This window comes from Hypanus sabinus, chromosome 4 (assembly GCF_030144855.1).
Source record: "Hypanus sabinus isolate sHypSab1 chromosome 4, sHypSab1.hap1, whole genome shotgun sequence".
In the NCBI taxonomy this organism is placed as follows: Eukaryota; Metazoa; Chordata; class Chondrichthyes; order Myliobatiformes; family Dasyatidae; genus Hypanus; species Hypanus sabinus.
In genome coordinates this window covers 226,941-248,057 of record NC_082709.1, presented here as the reverse complement: position 1 = coordinate 248,057, position 21,117 = coordinate 226,941, and the positions used below count along the sequence as shown (strand labels likewise).

General features: G+C 46.1%; 1 protein-coding gene across 1 annotated transcript in view; it reads left to right on the top strand.

The window, feature by feature from the left end:
* Positions 1–21,117, top strand: part of slc15a2 (solute carrier family 15 member 2) — a 219,807-nt gene that overhangs the window by 162,710 nt on the left and 35,980 nt on the right. Inside the window, exons 15-19 of the mRNA XM_059966270.1 lie at positions 3,879–3,960; positions 9,642–9,767; positions 13,260–13,424; positions 18,190–18,236; positions 18,327–18,437. Of these exons, the coding sequence (XP_059822253.1) occupies positions 3,879–3,960; positions 9,642–9,767; positions 13,260–13,424; positions 18,190–18,236; positions 18,327–18,437 (531 nt within the window). The remainder of the gene's footprint in view (positions 1–3,878; positions 3,961–9,641; positions 9,768–13,259; positions 13,425–18,189; positions 18,237–18,326; positions 18,438–21,117) is intronic.

The following is a 21,117-nucleotide window of genomic DNA, read 5'->3' as shown; positions in this document are numbered from 1 at the left end:
CATAAGGGGGGGCGTTAGGAGCTGACCCAAATGCAAGACACAGACACTGAACTACCAGGAGCAGGACTAGGTGTGAGAAGGAAGCAAGGAAAGTGGGGAAGAAAGGACACTGGACATGACACAAGCCCTGGACGAGACAGGAATTCCAGGCCTGGGCTAGGACTTGACTAGACCCCGAAGCCTTGGCTTGGTCGATGAAGAGACAGGAACGCAGAGCCTTGGTCGAGAAAGAGACAGGAACATGGAACAGAGCTGGAACCCCTCCTTGGGTAGAGGATGTAGGGCCGGGACACATACACACAATGCAGAATATGACAAGACGGTTCCCAACACAATCTAGTGGCAGACAGCCAGACCTACCTAGCGAAGGCAAGGACACAAAGACTGTTCGCAACGCTAGATGGCAGCAAACAGCCAGGCCTACCTAACGAAGGCATGGACACAGACAGTTCAAAACAACAAAAGACAGCTCCTTTTCTTACTCCAATGGTTGTACTTGATAGCAGTGAAGGCGAGGCTCCAGGTGAGGTGAGACGAGGCGAGGCGAGGCTCCAGGTGAGGCGAGGCGAGGCGAGGCTCCAGGTGAGACGAGGCGAGGCGAGGCTCCAGGTGAGACGAGGCGAGGCGAGGCTCCAGGTGAGACGAGGCGAGGCGAGGCTCCAGGTGAGGTGAGGCGAGGCGAGGCGAGGCTCCAGGTGAGGTGAGACGAGGCGAGGCGAGGCTCCAGGTGAGGCGAGGCGAGGCTCCAGGTGAGGCGAGGCGAGGCTCCAGGTGAGGCGAGACGAGGCGAGGTGAGGTGAGGCGAGGCGAGGCTCCAGGTGAGGTGAGACGAGGCGAGGCGAGGCTCCAGGTGAGGTGAGACGAGGCGAGGCGAGGCTCCAGGTGAGGTGAGACGAGGCTCCAGGTGAGGTGAGACGAGGCTCCAGGTGAGGTGAGGCGAGGCTCCAGGTGAGGTGAGGCGAGGCTCCAGGTGAGGTGAGGCGAGGCTCCAGGTGAGGTGAGGCGAGGCTCCAGGTGAGGTGAGGCGAGACGAGGCGAGGCTCCAGGTGAGGTGAGGCGAGGCGAGGCGAGGCTCCAGGTGAGGTGAGGCGAGGCGAGGCGAGGCTCCAGGTGAGGTGAGGCGAGACGAGGCGAGGCGAGGCTCCAGGTGAGGTGAGGCGAGACGAGGCGAGGCGAGGCTCCAGGTGAGGTGAGGCGAGACGAGGCGAGGCGAGGCTCCAGGTGAGGTGAGGCGAGACGAGGCGAGGCTCCAGGTGAGGTGAGGCGAGGCAAGGCTAGGCTCCAGGTGAGGTGAGGCAAGGCGAGGCGAGGCTAGGCTCCAGGTGAGGTGAGGCAAGGTGAGGCGAGGCTCCAGGTGAGGTGAGGCGAGGCGAGGCTCCAGGTGAGGTGAGACGAGGCGAGGCGAGGCTCCAGGTGAGGCGAGGCGAGGTGAGGTGAGGCGAGGCGAGGCTCCAGGTGAGGCGAGGCGAGGTGAGGTGAGGCGAGGCGAGGCTCCAGGTGAGGTGAGACGAGGCGAGGCGAGGCTCCAGGTGAGGTGAGACGAGGCGAGGCGAGGCTCCAGGTGAGGTGAGGCGAGGCTCCAGGTGAGGTGAGGCGAGGCTCCAGGTGAGGTGAGGCGAGGCTCCAGGTGAGGTGAGGCGAGACGAGGCGAGGCGAGGCTCCAGGTGAGGTGAGGCGAGGCGAGGCGAGGCTCCAGGTGAGGTGAGGCGAGGCGAGGCGAGGCTCCAGGTGAGGTGAGGCGAGACGAGGCGAGGCGAGGCTCCAGGTGAGGTGAGGCGAGACGAGGCGAGGCTCCAGGTGAGGTGAGGCGAGACGAGGCTAGGCTCCAGGTGAGGTGAGGCGAGGCGAGGCTAGGCTCCAGGTGAGGTGAGGCAAGGCGAGGCGAGGCTAGGCTCCAGGTGAGGTGAGGCAAGGCGAGGCGAGGCTAGGCTCCAGGTGAGGTGAGGCAAGGCGAGGCGAGGCTCCAGGTGAGGTGAGGCGAGGCGAGGCTCCAGGTGAGGTGAGACGAGGCGAGGCGAGGCTCCAGGTGAGGCGAGGCGAGGCTCCAGGTGAGGCGAGGCGAGGCTCCAGGTGAGGCGAGGCGAGGCTCCAGGTGAGGTGAGGCGAGGCTCCAGGTGAGGTGAGACTAGGCGAGGCGAGGCGAGGCTCCAGGTGAGGCGAGGCGAGGCTCCAGGTGAGGCGAGGCGAGGCTCCAGGTGAGGTGAGGCGAGGCGAGGCTCCAGGTGAGGTGAGGCGAGGCTCCAGGAGGAAGGTGAAGGGAAGGGATACAGACAGGGAGTTTGGACAGGAACAATCCAACAGCCAGAGTCTGAATCCTGAAGCTATTTATGAAACCAGCCCAAATGAGAATCAGCTGCCTCAACAAAAACTGGGGAAACCCGGAAAACTTGGAATAAGGAGCATAGACCAGACTGTGAACCAGGATGCGGATTTCATGGACCGGACCATGACACCTCCAGGCTTGTCTGGATAGTCCCGATGAAAGTCCTGGATGAGGGAAGGGTCCAGGATGAAGGGGGGGGAACCCAGGAACGCTCTTCTGGACCGTATCCTTCCCAGTCTACCCAGTATGGTGTATGCCGGATGTTTGACGACGATATGGGCAGGTGGGGGAGTCTCAGTCGGAGGACAGAAGGGGCTGATGGAAACTGGCTTTAATTGGAAAAAATGAAAGGTAGGATGGATGTGCATAGATATTGGCAGTTTGTGTCAGACTGCTGTGGGATTGATGACCCTTTCGACCTTGAATGGCCCCAGGAAGTGACGGGTGAGTTTCCTAGGCTCGTTTTTGAGCGGGATGTCCTTGGATGAAAGCCACACCATCTGCCCAGGTCGGAGTCCGGTGTCGGTCTGCGGTCTTTTTATTGCGATCTGCTGATCTGAGTATGACAGTGCGTGTCTCCTCCCAAACTTTGAGGCACCGATTGATATGGTCCTGAATAGACGACTTCGCAATCTCCTCTTCTTGTGAGGGTAACAGTGGGGGTTGGTACCCAAGCGAACGCTCAAAGGGAGACTTTCCAGTGACAGAACTCACTAGAGAGTTGTGGGTGTACTCAACCCACGGGAGGTGATTGCTCCAGGTAGATGGGTTATTTGCCGTTAGACTACGTAGTGTTTCCTCCAAGTCCTGATTGACCTGTTCCGTCTGCCCATTCATCTGGGGCGGAAGCCAGATGAAAGGCTGACCGATGCACCCAAGGCTTGACAGAAGGTCTTCCATACCTGCAAGACGAACAGGGGGCCTCGATCGGAGACGATGTCCGCGGGGGTTCCGTGGAGATGGAAGACATGGTGGATAAGAAGGTCTGCAGTTTCCTGAGCGTAAGGGAGTTTAGGGAGGGCTACAAAGTGCACCATCTTGGAGAACTGGTCTACCATGGTGAGGACAGTGGTGTTTCCGCTGGAAGGGGTTAGACCAGTAACAAAGTCTAGGGCAATGTGCAACCAGGGACAACCAGGGATGGGTAGAGGATGAAGTGGAACTGGGAATGATTGGAAATTAGACAAGGGGATTGAAGCCCAATTACTGAGGTAATAGCAAGGTGGGGAATTGTCAGAAGGGACCATGACAGGGAGGGTGCCAACCCACACGTCAGTGGGATATGGGAGGGAAACCAACCCTCATCTCAGGGATGTGGGAGGAAATCAGAGCACCAGGAGGGAAACACACTGTCACAGGCAGAGCGTGCAGTCTCCACACAGGGCATCACCGAGTTCAGGATAGAACCTGGATCTCTGGTGCAACAAGGCAGTGGCTCTGCTTGCTGCACCACAAGGCCCAAGTTGTTCTCCAACCTACTGACATCCTCCTGCCCTAGTTGTCAGCCTTATGTTCCTCCCCACTGACCATTTTCCTTCCTCTCCTTCCTGCACAGGCCCCTGAGGCGAATGACAATTGGAATGATCCTAGCTGCACTCTCATTTATCGCTGCAGCTATTGTGGAGCTGCAGGTGCAGGTTTGTGTCAACAAGAGACTCCTGCCCTCCAATCCCTCCACCCACCAGACATCCACTTCACCAGCTAGGACAAATAGTCATGTTTGGTTTTTAGTTTTGATTTATGTACCAAGGTACAGTGAAAAGTTTATCTTGTATACTGTTCATACAGATCAGACCATTATATAGTGTATTGAAGTAGAACAATGTAAAACCATAACAATAAGCACAAGATCAATGAGAGATAGATTGTGGGGTCAAGCAAGAGTCAGAATCAGAACCAGGTTTATTATTGCTGACCTTAATGATGGATCCTATCTTCTGCTATCCATCTTCAAGTGATCTGTTCAGAAGTTTGAAATGTAGTGTTTTGCAGGCTATAAGTTATAAAAAAGAAAAAAATAAGTAATGTGGAAAGAGAACAAAATAATGAGGGAGTTTTCATGGAATCAATATCATAGAACATAGAACAACACAGCACAGTACAGGCCATTCAGCCCACAATATTGTGCCGACCCTTAAACCCTGCCTCCCATATAACCCTCCACCTTAAATTCCTCCATATACCTGTCTAGTAGTCTCTTAAATTTCACTAGTATCGATTCATAAATCCGAGGGCAGAGGAGCAAAAGCTCATAAAAGATTACTACCATTAGTGAGGAAGTACAGGAGCATGAAGACACACACTCAACATTTTAGGAGTAGCTTTATGGATATGGGGGGCTCTGGTCCTGGTGCAGATTGATGGGAGAAGGCAGTTGAAATGGTTTGGCATGGACTAGAATGCCTGTTTCTGTGCTGTACCTTTCTTTGACTGAGCTTTTTCTTCGGCAGTTTAACGGGGGCACGACTGTGCAAGCGTGTGTAAGTCGGACCGTGAGGCAGCGGGAGTATTTAAAGAGAACAGTTAGACTGAGCGGGCAATGGAGTAGAGGGAGACAGAGTAGGCAGGCTTTGTCTTGAGAGGCTTCGGCGAGCAGAGTCTGAGGATGAGCTTCACTCCAAGTGAGGTAAGGCCAGGTAAGCTCCTTTAAAAGGAGAAAGTTTCAAAAGTTGAGGCAACATATTGGGTTGGTCATGGCAGCTGAGATCGGCCCCATGGTTTGTTCATCCTGCAGCATGTGGGAAATCAGGGATACTTCCAGTGTCCCTGACGACTATGTGTGCAGGAAGTGTGTCTAGCTGCAGCTTCTGGCAGACTGCATTGAGCGTCTGGAGCTGAGATTGGATTCATACTGGAACATCCGCGATGCTGAGAAAGTCGTGAATAACACATTCAGTGAGTTTGCCACACTGCAGGTAAAGGCTACACAGGCAGAAATGGAAGAGGTGGCCACTAGACAGCGTAGCAGTAGGCAGGTAGTGCAGGAGTCCCCTGAGGTCATCTCCCTCCTAAAGAGATATACTGTTTTGGATACTGTTGGGGGAGATGTCGCATCAGGAGAAGGCAGCAGCAGCCGAGTTCATGGCACCATGGGTGGCTCTGCAGCACAGGAGGGAAGGAAGAGGAATGGGAGAGCAATAGTGATAAGGGATTCAGTTGTAAGGGGAATAGATGGGCGTTTCTGGGGCCGCAAACGATACTCCAGGATGGTATGTTGCCTCCCTGGTGCAAGGGTGAAGGATGTCTCTGAGCGGTTGCAGGACATTCTGGAGTGGGAAGGTGAACAGCCAGTGGCCGTGGTGCACATAGGTACCAACGATACAGGTAAAAAACGGGATGAGGTCCAACAAGGTGAATTTAGGGAGTTAGGAGATAAACTAAAAAGTAGGACCACAAAGGTAATAATCTCTGGATTACTACCAGTGCCATGTGCTAGTCAGAGTAGAAATAGGAGGATATTTCAGATGAATACGTGGCTTCAAAAATGGTGCAAGGGGGTGGGATTCAAATTTCTGGGGAATTGGAACCAGTTCTGAGGGAGGTGGGAGGTATAAACAGGACGGTCTGTACCTGGGCTGGACTGGAACCAATGTCCTAGCGGGAGCGTTTGCTACTGCTGTTCAGGAGGATTTAAACTAATGTGGCAGGGGAATGGGAACAACTGCAGAGAAACAGAAGGGTGTAAAATGAGGGTAGAAGCAAAATGTAGTAAGGTGAAAAGTAAAAGTGGCAGGCAGGCAAATCCAGGGCAAAAAGCAAAAAGAGCCACTTTTCAACATAATTGTGTAAGGGCTAAGAGTGTTGTAAAAACAAACCTGAAGGCTTTGTGTGTCAATGCGAGGAGCATTCGTAACAAGGTGGATGAATTGAATGTGCAGATAGTTATTAATGAATATGATATAGTTGGGATCACAGAGACATGACTCCAGGGTGACCAAGGATGGGAGCTCAACATCCAGGGATATTCAATATCCAGTAGGGATAGACAGGAAAGAAAAGGAGGTGGGGTAGCATTGCTGGTTAGAGAGGAGATTAACACAATAGAAAGGAAGGACATTAGCCTGGAGGATGTGGAATCGATATGGATAGAGCTGCATAACACTAAGGAGCAGAAAACGCTGGTGGGAGTTGTGTACAATTCACCTAACAGTAATAGTGAGGTTGGGAATGGCATTAAACAGGAAATTAGAAATGCATGCAATAAAGGAAAGTAGTTATAATGGGTGACTTCAATCTACATATAGATTGGGTGGACCAAATTGGTAAGGGTGCTGAGGAAGAGGATTTCTTGGTATGCGGGATGGTTTTCTGAACCAACATGTCGAGGAACCAACTAGAGAGCAGGCCATTCTAGATTGGGTATTAAGCAATGAGGAAGGGTTAGTTAGCAATCTTGTCGTGTGAGGCCCTTTGGGTAAGAGTGCCCATAATATGATGGAATTCTTCATTAAGATGTAGAGTAATACAGTTAATTCACAAACAAAGGTTCTGAACTTAAAGAAGGGTAACTTTGAAGGTATGAGACATGAATTAGCTAAGATAGTCTGGCAAATGATACTTAAAGGGTTGACAGTGGATATGCAATGGCAAGCATTTAAAGATCGCATGGATGAACTACAACAATTGTTCATCCCAGTTTGGCAAAAGAATAGACCAGGGAAGGTAGTGCACCCATGGCTGACAAGGGAAATTAGGGATAGTATCAAGTCCAAAGAAGAAACATAAATTAGCCAGAAAAAGCAGCACACCTGAGGACTGGGAGAAATTCAGAGACCGGCAGAGGAGGACAAAGGGTTTAATTAGGAAAGGGAAAAAAAGATTATGAGAAAAAGCTGGCAGGGAACATAAAAACTGACTGTAAAAGCTTTTATAGATACGTGAAAAGAAAAAGATTGGTCAAGACAAATTTGGGTCCTTTATAGTCAGAAACAGGTGAATTGATCATAGGGAACAAGGACATGGCATTCCAATTGAATAACTACTTTGGTTCTGTCTTCACTAAGGAGGACATAAATAATCTTCCAGAAATAGTAGGGGACCGAGGGTCTAGTGAATGGAGGAACTGAGGGAAATGCATGTTAGTTGGGAAGTGGTGTTAGGTAAATTGAAGGGATTAAAGGCAGATAAATCCCCAGGGCCAGATGGTCTGCATCCCAGAGTGCTTAATGAAGTAGCCCAAGAAATAGTGGATGCATTAGTGATAATTTTTCCAAAACTCCTTAGATTCTGGATTAGTTCCTGAGGATTGGAGGGTGGCTAATGTAACCCCAGTTTTTAAAAAAAGGAGGGAGAGAAAAACTGGGGAATTATAGACCGGTTAGTCTGACATCAGTGGTGGGGAAAATGCTAGAGTCGGTTATCAAAGATGTGATAACAGCACTTTTGGAAAGAGTTGACATTATCGGACAAAGTCAGCATGAATTTGTGAAAGAAAAATCATGTCTGACGAATCTTATAGAATTTTTTGAAGATGTAACTAGTAGAGTGGATAGGGGAGAGCCAGTGGATGTGGTATATTTAGATTTTCAAAAGGATTTTGACAAGGTCCCACACAGGAGATTAGTGTGCAAACTTAATGCACACATTATTGGGGGTATGGTATTGATGTGGATAGAGAATTGGTTGGTGGACAGGAAGCAAAGAGTGGGAGTAAACGGGACCTTTTCAGAATGGCAGGCAGTGACTAGTGGGGTATCACAAGGCTCAGTGCTGGGACCCCAGTTGTTTACAATATATATTAATGTTTTAGACAAGGGAATTAAATGCAGCATCTCCAAGTTTGTGGATGACGCGAAGCTGGGCGGCGGTGTTAGCTGTGAGGAGGATGCTAAGAGGATGCAGGGCGACTTGGCTAGGTTAGGTGAGTGGGCAAATTCATGGCAGGTGCAATTTAATGTGGATAAATGTGAGGTTATCCACTTTGGTTGCAAGAACAGGAAAATAGATTGGTGGCCGATTAGGAAAAGGGGAGGTGCAATGAAACCTGGGTGTCATTGTACACCAGTCATTGAAGGTGGGCATGAAGGTACAGCAGGCGGTGAAAAAGGCAAATGGTACATTGGCATTCATAGCAAAAGGATTTGAGTACAGGAGCAGGGAGGTTCTACTGCAGTTGTACAAGGCCTTGGGTGAGACCGCACCTAGAATATTGTGTGCCATTTTTGTCCCCTAATCTGAGGAAAGACATTCTTGCCATAGAGGGAGTACAAAGGAGGTTCACCAGATTGATTCCTGGGATGGCAGGACTTACATATGAAGAAAGACTGGATCGACTAGGCTTATACTCACTGGAATTTAGAAGATTGAGAGGGGATCTTATTGAAATGTATAAAATTCTAAAGGGATTGGAGAGGCTAGATGCAGGAAGATTGTTTCCGATGTTGGGAAGACTAGAACAAGGGGTCACAGTTTAAGGATAAAAGGGAAGCCTTTTAGGACCAAGATGAGGAAAAACTTCTTCACACAGAGAGTGGTGAATCTGTGGAATTCTGCACCACAGGAAACAGTTGAGGCCGGTTCATTGCCTATATTTAAGAGGAAGTTGGATATGGCCCTTGTGACTAAAGGGATCTGGGGATATGGAGAGAAAGTAGGAACAGGGTTCTGAGTTGGATGATCAGCCATGATCATACTGAATGGCGGTGCAGGCTCGAAGGTCTGAATGGCCTACTCCTGTACCTATTTTCTATGTTTCTATGTTTCCTTTCTGCCCTCAGATTTATGAATGGACATTGATTCCATGAACACTACCTCACTATTTTGTTCTCTTTATGCATTTCTTATTTTTTTCTTATAACTTGCATGTTTTTTAAAATATGAGAAGAGGGCAGATTCTGCACTTCCTCCCTGATGGTAGTAATGAGAAGACGGCCCAACCTGCTGGCTGTTTCCCACATTTTAGAGTCATATAGTGAGTCATAGAGAAGTACTGCACAGAAACAGGCCCTTCAGCCCATCTAGTACATACCAAACCATTTAAACTGCCTACTCTCATCATCCTGCACTGGGACCATAGCCTTCCATACCCCTGGCTATTCTATAGATATGTTAAGAGCAAAAGGATTGCAAGGGACAAAATTGGTCCTGGAAAATTAGAATGGTAATCATATGTGGAGTCAAAAGAGATGGGAGAGATCTTAAATGCATTTTTTGCATCTGTATTTATCCAAGCAACACACACGGAGTCTATAGAAGTAATTTAAAATGGCATCAACTTCATGGACTCCATACAGAGAAGAGAAAAATATGTTTCTGTTTCTGTTTTTATTTCTGCATTCACTAATGTCTTTAATTGCATTGGTATCCTTTTTTTTCCCAGAACACTCTGGTCCCTGAGCCTCGTGTTAATGAAAGCCATGTTCAGTTCCTAAACCTGGCCGATAAAAATGTTAGCATCATTCTCCAGGAACAAAATGGTTTCCGAACCACGGTGGCACCTTCTCAGGTAATGTTGTCGCACCCTAATGGACCCCAGAGACAGTAGAGAGCTTCAAAACTGTATGCGATAGGACCTGACTGCACGTTCAGCTGGTCTTATTAAAGGAAGAATGTTGAACTTTTTGAAAGTGTGAAGGAGATTTACTAGGATGCTGCAAAGAGCAATGTCTTCTGAAAATAGGTTGAGTGAACTAGTGCTTTTCTCTTTAGAGCGAGGAAGGATGAATGATGACTTGAGGAAGGTGTATAAGATGATGAGGATTTGTAGAATGGACAGTCAGCACCTTTTCTCCCAGAGCAGCAATGGCTAAAACCAGAGAGCATCATTTGAAGGTGAATGGAGAAAGAAAGGGGAGATATCAGAGTTAGGTTTTTTTGTACCAAGAGTCATGGGTGCATGGAATGTGCTGCTAGGAATGGTGGTAGAGGTAGATACAGTACAGACTTTTAGAGGCTAATGCGATTCAAGTTTGCTTATTATCATTCTTCAGTACACAGGTGTAAAAGAGAAAGAAATTTTTGTAATTTTGGATCTGATGTAGCTTCAAAAACATAACAAACATAAAGAACAGAATTAAAAACAAAGCAGATAAATATAAAGGCGATTGTATACGCACAAGAGTGATAGAAAATGAATGGTTATGTTGGAGGGAAGGGCTTGATTGATCTTGGAATACATTAAAAGGTCAGGACCACATTATGGACCAAAGGGACTGTACTGTTCTGTACTCTGTTTATCAGCAGGTCAGTTCAGGATGGGTCTGGAACTTGTGATCAGACCTACCTGCTCAGTTCAGGTGGTACCTGACTTGGATTTTAATCTTAAATCTGAGCAGGGTGGCTGAAATCTTGTCTCCGTTGAGTTTCCATTTTCTTCCTAGTCACACCTTGACTTGCACTGGGAGCTCGCCGGGCCACACAGTGAAATGTTGTGGCATCGAGTCCACTCACATAAAATTCAGGCAGATACACTCAGCGACAAGACTCTGCTAGGTGCAATGTTTCAAATTGCACGCTATACCAATCAATCAAGACCGCTTGGCAGAATACCTCATCACAAGAATACCTTGCTTGACTGATGGTGAGAGGGGTCCTCCCAGTGAGCTAATCACTGCATGCCTGGAGTATCACTCCCACAGCATGTTGCCTGCCAGATGATTGCAGTGGCAAAGAGACAGTGCTCACATCTTTGTAGACTATGGATTTTCAAAGAGGGTCTGGAGAGAGATGCGGTTCATCCCAAGCAGCTGTGTGACAGTGGACTCTCTGATCTATGGTCTGTTTTCAGAGTCACGTGCAAAGACAAACATCAAGTACTGCTAGCAAGTCGTCAGCTCACCCTGAAAGATGTCTTTTGGTCTGCCCAAAACTTTTTGGTCTGTTCTCACATTGAGTTGTTCATGAAGGAAATCATCCAACTAGCACATTCCAGGCTGCAGGAGTACATGCTGAGGGATGCACTGAAACTTGGTGCAGCCAATGCAGGGCCCATTGGGGAGAACCACGGTGTAGGGTTCTTCTCTTGCTGGAGAGGCGGGGTCTGAATGGGGAGGAGGATGCTCCTCAATTATTGTTGTAGTATACTATCATTCTATCTCAGAGGGCCACATGCGTGGCAACAATGCAATTGGTGAGTAGCAATGTAATAGGACAGTCTAGGAAGTATTGACTTTCAATGAAAAGGCATGGAAAGATTTTTTCTTGTAAATATTGCTTTACTATGAATACAGTTTATTTTGATTATTAAAAACATGCTCTACCAAGACCCCTCAAAGGGAGTGAAATATCCAAAGCCTTTGTTTGAAAGATAGGGTCATGGGCCATTGGAACCAGGCCCCTCAACCCAACTCCTTTATGCCAACCAAAGAGCCCATTTATGCCTGTGCTAATTAGTCATATAGCATAGAGTTAATTGTATAGCTGCAGCCCAACACATCCATGCCAGTCAAGATGCCCATCTAAGTTAATCCTTTTTGCCCACATTTCACCCATATCCACGTACCCATCCAAGAGTTTTTTTTAGATGTCATTATTTTACCTGCTTCTCCCATTTCCCTCAGCAGCTTGTCCATTGTGCAGATCTTCCTGTGGGTGAGAAAGATGCCTATCAGGCTCCTATTAAATCTTCACCTTTTCACATTAAACAACCCAGGGTAAAAGACTGATTACATTATTAAGAACACAATTCATGACCGATCATCGTCGGGTCATCCAGCATTAGTGGAGGGAAATGGGTATTGCTATTGATTTATTATTGTCACATGGACCAAGATAAAGTGAAAAGCTTATCTTACATACTGTTAGAGATCAGATCATTGAGGTCTAACATTGTTGTCATTGTTGAAGTAGATCAAGGTAAAACAATAACAATGCATAATAAAGTGTAAAAGCTCCCAAAAACGTGCAGTGCAGACAAATGATAAAGTGCAAGATCATAACGAGGTAGATTGTGAGGTCTACAGTCCATCTTATTATACAAGGAGCCCATTTAACTATCTGATAACAGTGGGATAGAAACTGCCTTGACCTGGTAGTACATGCTTTCAGGCATTTGTATCCTCTGCCCAATGAGAGGAAAGATGAGAGAAGACCCTGGTGCCCATCTCCAAGTTTCTTCCTCCTCCTCCTCCCCTCATCCATCTTCCCTTCACCCACCCACCATGTACCCTTCTCCTACTGTTCCCATCGGTCCTCCCCTCCTCCCTTATTTGGTTCCATGTTGCATCTTTCTGTCATATCAGATTCCATCATTTATAGCCCTTTGTTGCCTCCACCCATCACCTCTGAGCCTCTGTCACTATTCCTACTCTCCTTTCATCCATCAGCTTGTCACCTTTCATCAATTGGTAAACGGAGTGAAGGCATTCAAGCTTTTATTTACTCATGCTAATATCTGCTTACATTTAGGAAGGAAAAATCTTATTGTGATGTTATAGGGTCTTGGTGAGACCATACTTGGAGTATTGTGCACAGTTTTGCTTTCCTCTTCAAGGAAGATTACCATAGAATGAATGTCACAAAGATTGACAAGGCTGGTTGCTATTTGCCTTGGGACATTTCACAACGTGAAAGTTTACACCACCAGCTGTAAGATCGGGGCTCGATTCCCACCACTGTCTAAGGAGTTTGGATGTTCTCCCCGTAACCCCATGGGTTCTGGTTTCTTCCCACATTCCAAAGACATGCGATTAGGATTACATAGAAAAATAGAATAATACAGCACACTACAGGCCCTTCGGCCCACAACGTTGTGCCAACCCTCAAACCCTGCTTCCCATAGAACATAATAAGTTATGGGCATGCTATGCTGGCACCGGAAGCCTACTGATAATTATGGGCTACCCAGCACAATCCTCACTGATTTATTAGATGTAAATGATGCATTTCACTGTATGTTTTGAGAAATGTGTAACAAATAAAGCTACTCTTTACCCTATGCAGAAACAAGTTTTATTATATTGTCACGATTAAAAAATCTGAAATGCTTCTTTTATACCAGGATCCAGATGGTTATATCAAGCTACAGCTTAATTCTAAAAATGACTCGTTCAGCTTTGATTTGAACTACGAAGGCAGCAGCACAGTTTGCATCCAAACTCTCAATGAGACTTCAGCATACAGCATTCTACTCTATAAAGAGGGTACAAACCTGGATTGCAGATTGGTAAGTAATAACCAGTAACCAGAACTTGCACGCTTTAGCAAGGTCAGATCAGAATCAGAATCAGGTTTATTATCACTGGTGTGCCATATGAAATGTGTTAACCTAGCATCAGCAGTTCAATGTAATACATAATATAGAAGAAAAAATAATAAATTACAATATAGATATATTGAATAGGTTGAAAATCACGCAAAAAACAGAAATAATATACAATAAAAAGTGAGGTGTTGCTCACAGTTTCAAAGTCCATTTGGAATTGGATGGCAGAGGGAAAGCAGCTGTTCCTTAATGTGTGACTTCATGCTTCTGTACCTCCTACCTGATGGTAACAGTGAGAAAAGAGCATTCCTTTTTGATAAGGACACTGCCTTTCTGAGACACCACTCACAGAAGCATAGAAAACCTACAGCACAATACAGTCTCTTTGGCCCATAATGCTGTGCCAAACATGTACTTACTTTTGAAATTACCTCGGATTACCCATAGACTTCTATTTTTCTAAGCTCCATGTGCCTATCCAGGAGTCTCTTAAAAGATCCTATCATATCCACCTCCACCACCATCACCGGCAGCCCATTCCATGCACTCACCACTCTCTGCTTAAAAAAAACTTGCCCCTGACATTTCCTCTGTACCTACTTACAAGCACCCTAAAACTGTACCCTCTTGTGGTTATCCATTTCAGCCCTGGGAAAAAAGCCTCTGACTATCCACACAATCAATGCCTTTCATCATCTTATACACCTCTGTCAGGTCACCTCCCATCCTCCACTGCTCCAAGGAAAAAAGGCCGTTCATTCAACCTATTCTCATAAGGCGTGCTCCCCAATCCAGGCAACATCTTTGTAAATCTCCTCTACACTCTTCCTGTAGTTTCCATGTCCTTCCTGTAGTGAGGTGACCAGAACTGAGCACAATACTCCAAGTGGGGTTTGACCAGAGTCCTATATAACTGTAACATTACCTCTCAGCTCTTGAAATCAATCCCACGGTTAATGAAGGCCAATATACCATATGTCTTCTTAACCACATTGTCAACCTGTGCAACAGCTTTGAGTGTCCTATGGACTCAGACCTCAAAATCCCACTGAACCTCCACACTGCCAAGTGTTTTACCATTAATACTATATTCTGCCATCATATTTAACCTTCCAAAATGAACCACCTCGCACTTATCTGGGTTGAACTACATCTGTTTTGCATCCTATTGATGTCCCACTGTAACCTCTGACAGCCCTCCACACTATCCACAACATCCCCAACCTTTGTGTCATTAGCAAATTTACTAATACATCCCTCCACTTCCTCAACCAGGTCATTTATAAAAATCATGGAGAACAGATACCTGAGTCACACCACCCGTCACCAACCTCCATGCAGAATATAACCCATTTACTACCACACTTTGCCTTCTGTGGGCAAGCCGGTTCTGGATCCACAGAGCAATGTCCCCTTGGATCCCATGCCTCCTTCTCAATAAGCCTTGCATGGGGTACCTTATCAAATGCCATGCTGAAATCCATATACATTACATCTACTGCTCTACCTTCATCAATAGTCACATCCTTGTAAGGCACGACCTGCCTTTGACAAAACTGCTGACTACTCCTAATAATATTATGCCTCTCCAAATGTTCATAAATCCTGCCTCTCAGGATCTTCTCCAACAACTTACCAACCACTGAAGTAAGACTCACTGGTCTATAATTTCCTGGGCTATCTCTATCCCCTTTCCTGAACAAGGGAACAACATCTGCAACCCTCCAATCCTCCAGAACTCTGCCATCCCCATTGGTGATGCAATGATGCAAAGATCATTGCCCTCACCTCCCAACACATCCTTTTTCTTAACGTCCATATGTTCAAGCTTTTCAGTCCACTACAAGTCATCCTTACAATCTCCAAGGTCCTTTCCATAGTGAATACTGAAGCAAAGTATTCATTAAGTACCTCCACTGCCTCCTCCGATTCCATACACACTTTTCCACTGTCACAATTGATTGGTCCTATTCTCTCATATCTTATCCTCTTGCTCTTCACACGTAGAATGCCTTGGGGTTTTCCTTAATCCTGCTCACCAAGGCCTTCTCATGGCCCCTTCTGGCTCTCCTAATTTCATTCTTTAGCTCCTTCCTGCTAGTCTTATCATTTTCTAGATCTCTATCATTACCTAGTTTTTTGAACCTTGATATGTTGGGACCAGGTATGTCCTCAGAGATCTTGAAACCCAGGAACTTGAAACTGCTTACTCTCTCCACCTTTGATCCCTCAATGAGGATTGGTATGTGTCGCTTTGTCTTACCCTTCCTGAAGTCCACAGTCAGCTCTTTCGTCTTACTGACATTGAGTGACAGATTGTTGCTGTGGCACCACTCCAGTAGTTGGCATATCTCACTCCTGTATGCCTTCTAGTCACCACCTGAGATTCTGCCAACAATGGTTGTATCGTCAGCAAATTTATAGATGGTATTTGAGCTATGCCTAGCCACACAGTCACATGTGTAGAGGAAGTAGAGCAGTGGGCTAAGCACACACCCCTGAGATGCACCAGTGTTGATCGTCAGCAAGGAGGAGATGTTATCACCAATCTGTACAGATTGTGATCTTCCAATTAGGAAGTCGAGGATCCAGTTGCAGAGGGAGGTACAGAGGCCCAGGTTCTATAACTTCTCATTCGGGATTGTGGGGATGAGGGTATTAAATGCTGAGTTAGTTGATGAACAGCATCCTGACATAAGTGCTTGTGTTGTCCAGGTGATCTCAATCCTTGTGAAGGGCCATTGAGAGTGTGTCTTACCATTGACCTATTGGGGCAATAGGCAAATTGCAATGGGTCCAGGTCCTTGCTGAGGCAGGAGTTCAGTCTAGTCATGACCAACCTCTCAAAGCATTTCATCACTGTAGATGTTAGTGTAACTGGGAGATATTAATTAAGGCAGCTCACATTATTCTTCTTAGGCACTGGTGTAATTGTTGCCTTTTTTAAGCAACTGGGAACTTCTGCCCATAGCTGTGAGAGGTTGAAAAGGTCCTTGAATACTCCCGCTAGTTGGTTGGCACTAGTTTCAGAGCCTTACTAGGTACGCCATCGTGACCTTCCGCCTTGCAAGGGTTCACTCTCTTTAAAGACAGCGTAACATCGGCCTCTGAGACAGAGATCACAGGGTCATCAGGTGCAGCAGGGATCTTCACAGCTGTTGTTGTGTTCTCCCTTTCAAACAGGCATAGAAGGTGTTGAGTTCATTTGGTAGTGAAGCATCGCTGCCATTCATCCTCTTGGGTTTCACTTTGTAGGAAGTAATGTCTTAGAAATCCTACCAGAGTTGTATATTCAATGTTGTCTCCAACCTCATTCAAAATTGTTAAGTCCCATGGCGAATGTTGTTAAGCTAGTCTATATCATTCTAGCAGAGGAAAAGTTCAAGGCTGTTCTCAGGGTCTCCTTAAGAAGATACAGTATCTCCACTGGACCAGGAAGCTGCAATTCACTATTTCTCCACTGGAGGGTAATGTGATGCAACTTGCCACTGAAGGACTGCAATTCTCCACACCAACACTTGGGAGCATTTACTCCTCCTGCACACTGCAGATGGATGAATGGCTCTTGTTCTGATTGGTGGGTGATGTGACACAGGGATCAGTATTGGGGGCTCATCATTTCATCGATGAAGGTAGCAGTAAGATTGTTGCCAAGTATGCTGATGGTAAAGGAGGGAGAGGGAGAGTATGTTTGCTGACATGTGAGGGAAGAGAATATGAGAGGGTGAGTCATTATGTGTCTTAGAAAGAGTCAGTATACTGTATGTGTGTATATTAATGTAGAGAGAACATGAATGTGTGTGAGAGTGGGAGGGTGTGTTAGTGTGTGAATGTGAGATTGAGGGATTGTTGTGTGTGTGCAAGAGAGAGTGCACTCCTCATCTCCATCCTAAGTCTACTCCCCCCGAATCTTGAGCCTATGTCCCCTAGTTCTAGTCTCACCTATCATTGGAAGCAACTTTCCTGCCTCTATTTTATCTATCCCTTTCATAATTCTATATGTTTCGATAAGATCTCCTCTCATTCTTCTAAATTCCAGTGAGTACAGTTCCAGGTGACTCAATCTCTCCTCACAGTCTAACCACCTCATCTCTGGAGTCAACCTGGTAAACCTGTACCACCTCCAAAGCCAGTACCCATCCTTCCTCAAGTATGGAGACCAGAACTGCACACAGTTCTCCAGGTACGGCCTCACCAGTATCCTGTACAGTTGCAGCATAACCTCCCTGCTCTTAAATTCAACTCCTCTAGCAATGAAGGTCAACTTTCCATTTGCCTTCTTGATAGCCTGCTGCACCTGCAAACCAACCTTTTGTGATTCATGCATAAGCACTCTCAAGTTCCTCTGCACAGCAGCATACCACAGTTTATTTACCATGTAAAAAATAATCTCTTTCATCTTTCCTTCCAAAGTGGATGACCTCACATCTACCAACATTGTGTTCCATCTGCTAGACCTTTGCCCACTCACTTAACCCATCTATATCTCTCTGCAGACTCTCAATATCTTCTGCACAATTTGCTTTTCCACTCAATTTAGTATCATCAGCAAACTTAGAAACACTACACTCAGTCCCCTCTTCCAGATTATTAATACAAGGAAGAGAAACGTTGTGTTTTTGAGGGGAAAAGGATGAGGTGGTGTTCGGACCTTGAAATGGGAAATCTGAATACAATCCCTGTTATCTCTGCAATCTCACAGTAATTCTCTTAACCTTCCATCCAGCTGGAAGATGAGAAGTCCAAACCAGAGAATGGAAAAGCCACCCTGAGGTAGGACATCATCCTGGAGATTCCTCAGTCATTCTCTTACCTGAAATCCTTGATTTTACTTTCTACTCAAGACCTGCCTTCTGTCCACAGAATTGTAAATGCCTACAAAACAGAATTAAACTTCACACTAGGCAACGAGGAATTTGGGACCGTGGATGCTAACTACAGCAGCTCTGCTTACAAAGTGGTGACACGAGGACGGTAAGTGGAGCTCCCTGAGTTTGTTTGACACAATATGAGCTAGTGAAGTTACTATTTTGGGGAATAGGGAGATAACTGTTGCACCCAGAGGTTTGCCTTCCTGTTCAGTGCACCAGCTTTAGATCAGCACTAGTATACAGAGGTAGAGTACCTGTTCTAAGCCCTCAGATCAGCAACGGTATATAGAGCTAGAATTCTGCAGGTTCTGGGTCTGAAATTAAATTAGAAAATACGATAAATACTCGTATGTCAGGCAGCATCTGTGGAAAAGAACCTCAGGTGGAAGGTCCTGTACCAGCATAGTACAGGCCCCTTGCCCACAATGTCAGTACCAACAATAAACTGAACCTTAGGGACACTCAAAATGCTGGAAGAACTCTGCAGATCTCATTCTGATTCTAGACTTCTCCCACCATAAGAAACATTCTCTGGTCCTAGACTCCCTGTTACAGGAAACAACCATCCATTATTGAGACCTTTCCATATACAATAGTTTTCAATGACATCATCCCTCATTCTTCTAAACTTCAGCGAGTACAGGCCCAGAGTCATCAAATGCTCCTCATACGTTAATCCTTTCATCCCCAGGATCATTCTGAAAAACCTCTTCTGAATCCTCTCCGATGCCAACATATCTTTTCTTTGATAAGGGGTCCAAAACTGCTCACAATACTCCAAGTGCAGCCTTATAAAAGCATTACATCCTTGATAATATATTCCATTCCTCTCAAAATGAATGCTAATATTACATTTGCCTTCCTTACCATTGTCTCAACCTGCAAGTTAACCTTTAGGGAATCCTGCATGAGGGCTGTCAAGTCCCTTTTCATCTTACCCCATTTAGAAAATAGTCTACACCTTTATTCCTTCTACTAAAGTGCATGATCATACACTTCCTGACACTATAATCCATTGGACACTTTTTTCCCTGCTCTCCTAATCTGTCCAAGTCCTTCTGCAGACACCCTGCTTCCTCAGCACTACGTACTGCCCCACCTACTTTCATAATATCCATAAACCTAGCCACAAAGCCATTAATTTTGTCATCCAAATTATTGACATATAAAAAGAAGCAGTCCCAACACTGACCTATTCCAAGATCAATTTAACCTTTTCCTCTCAAATCCCTCATTTTTCTTTCATTCTTGAGACTTTCTAGGAGTTTCTTAAACATCCCTAATGTATCTGCTTCTACCACCATCCCGAGAAATGCATTCCACACACTCACTAAACTACCTCTGACCAGCCCCTCCCACCTATATTTTCCTCTAATCACTCTAAAATGATCCATATTATCCATTTTCACCCTGGTATAAAGGTGGCTGGCTGTGCGCTCAATCAATGATTCTGATCATCTTATACATTTTTATCAAGTCACATACACTAGTAAAGTTTAAGAGACTACTAGACAGGTATATGGAGGAATTTAAGGTAGGGGGTTATATGGGAGGCAGGGTTTTAGGATCAGCACAACATTGTGGGCCAAAGGGCCTGTAATGTGCTGTACTATTCTATGTTCTATGTTCTTACAGCCTAGGAAATGGCCCTTCAGTGATGAGGTCTCTACCGACCAGAATGCCAAGTTAAACTAAACCCAAGGAACTCGGGTCAGGCAGCATCCACAGAGGGACATAAGCAGTCAACATTTCAGACTGAGACCCTTCACTCAGCCTGAAACATGAGCTTTTTATTTCCCATCATAGATGCTCTTTGTCTTGCTGAGTTCATAGAACACAGAACAGTTCAGCACAGGAACAGGCTCTGTGGCCCGCAATGTTGTGCTGAACCAATTAAATTAATAACCAAAGAGCCAACCAAACTAATTCTCTCTATCCACACAATGTCCGTCCATGTCCTTTCATTTTCCTCACATTCATGTGCCTAAGCATCTCTTAGAAGTCCCTAATGTACTTCCTTGTCTCTACTATCACCCCAGGCAGCACATTCCAGACATGAACCATAGAACATTACGGCACAGAAACAGGCCTTTTGGCCCTTCTCAGCTGTGCTGAACCATTTTTCTGCGTAGTCCCACTGACCTGCACCTGGACCATATCCCTCCATTTACCTCTCATCCATGTTTTTCTTAAATGTTAGAAGTGAGTCCGCATTTACCACTTCATCTGGCAACTCATTCCACACTCCCACCACTGTGTGAAGAAGCCCCCCCCCCCCCCATGTTCACTTTAAATTTTTCCCCACTTCACCCTTAACCCATGTCCTCTGGTTTTTTTCTCCCCTAGCCTCAGTGGAAAAAGCCTGCTTGCATTCACTCTATCTATACCCATCATAATTTTATACACCTCTATCAAATTTCCCCACATTCTTCTACGCTCCAGGGAATAAAGTTCTATCCTATTCAGCCTTTCTCTGTAACTCAGTTTCTCAAGTTGGCAACATCCTTGTAAACCTTCTCAGCACTCTTTCAACCTTATTCTTCCTGCAATTCGGTGACCAAAACTGCACACAATACTCCAAATTCAGCCTCACCGATGCCTTATACAACCTCACCATAACATTCTGACTCTTATACTCAATACTTTGATTTATAAAGGCCGATGTACCAAAAGCTCTCTTTACTACCCTATCTACCTGTGACACCACTTTTAGGGAATCATGTATCCGTATTCCCAGATCCCTCTGTTCTATTGCCCTACCATTTTTACCTTGTATGTTCTAC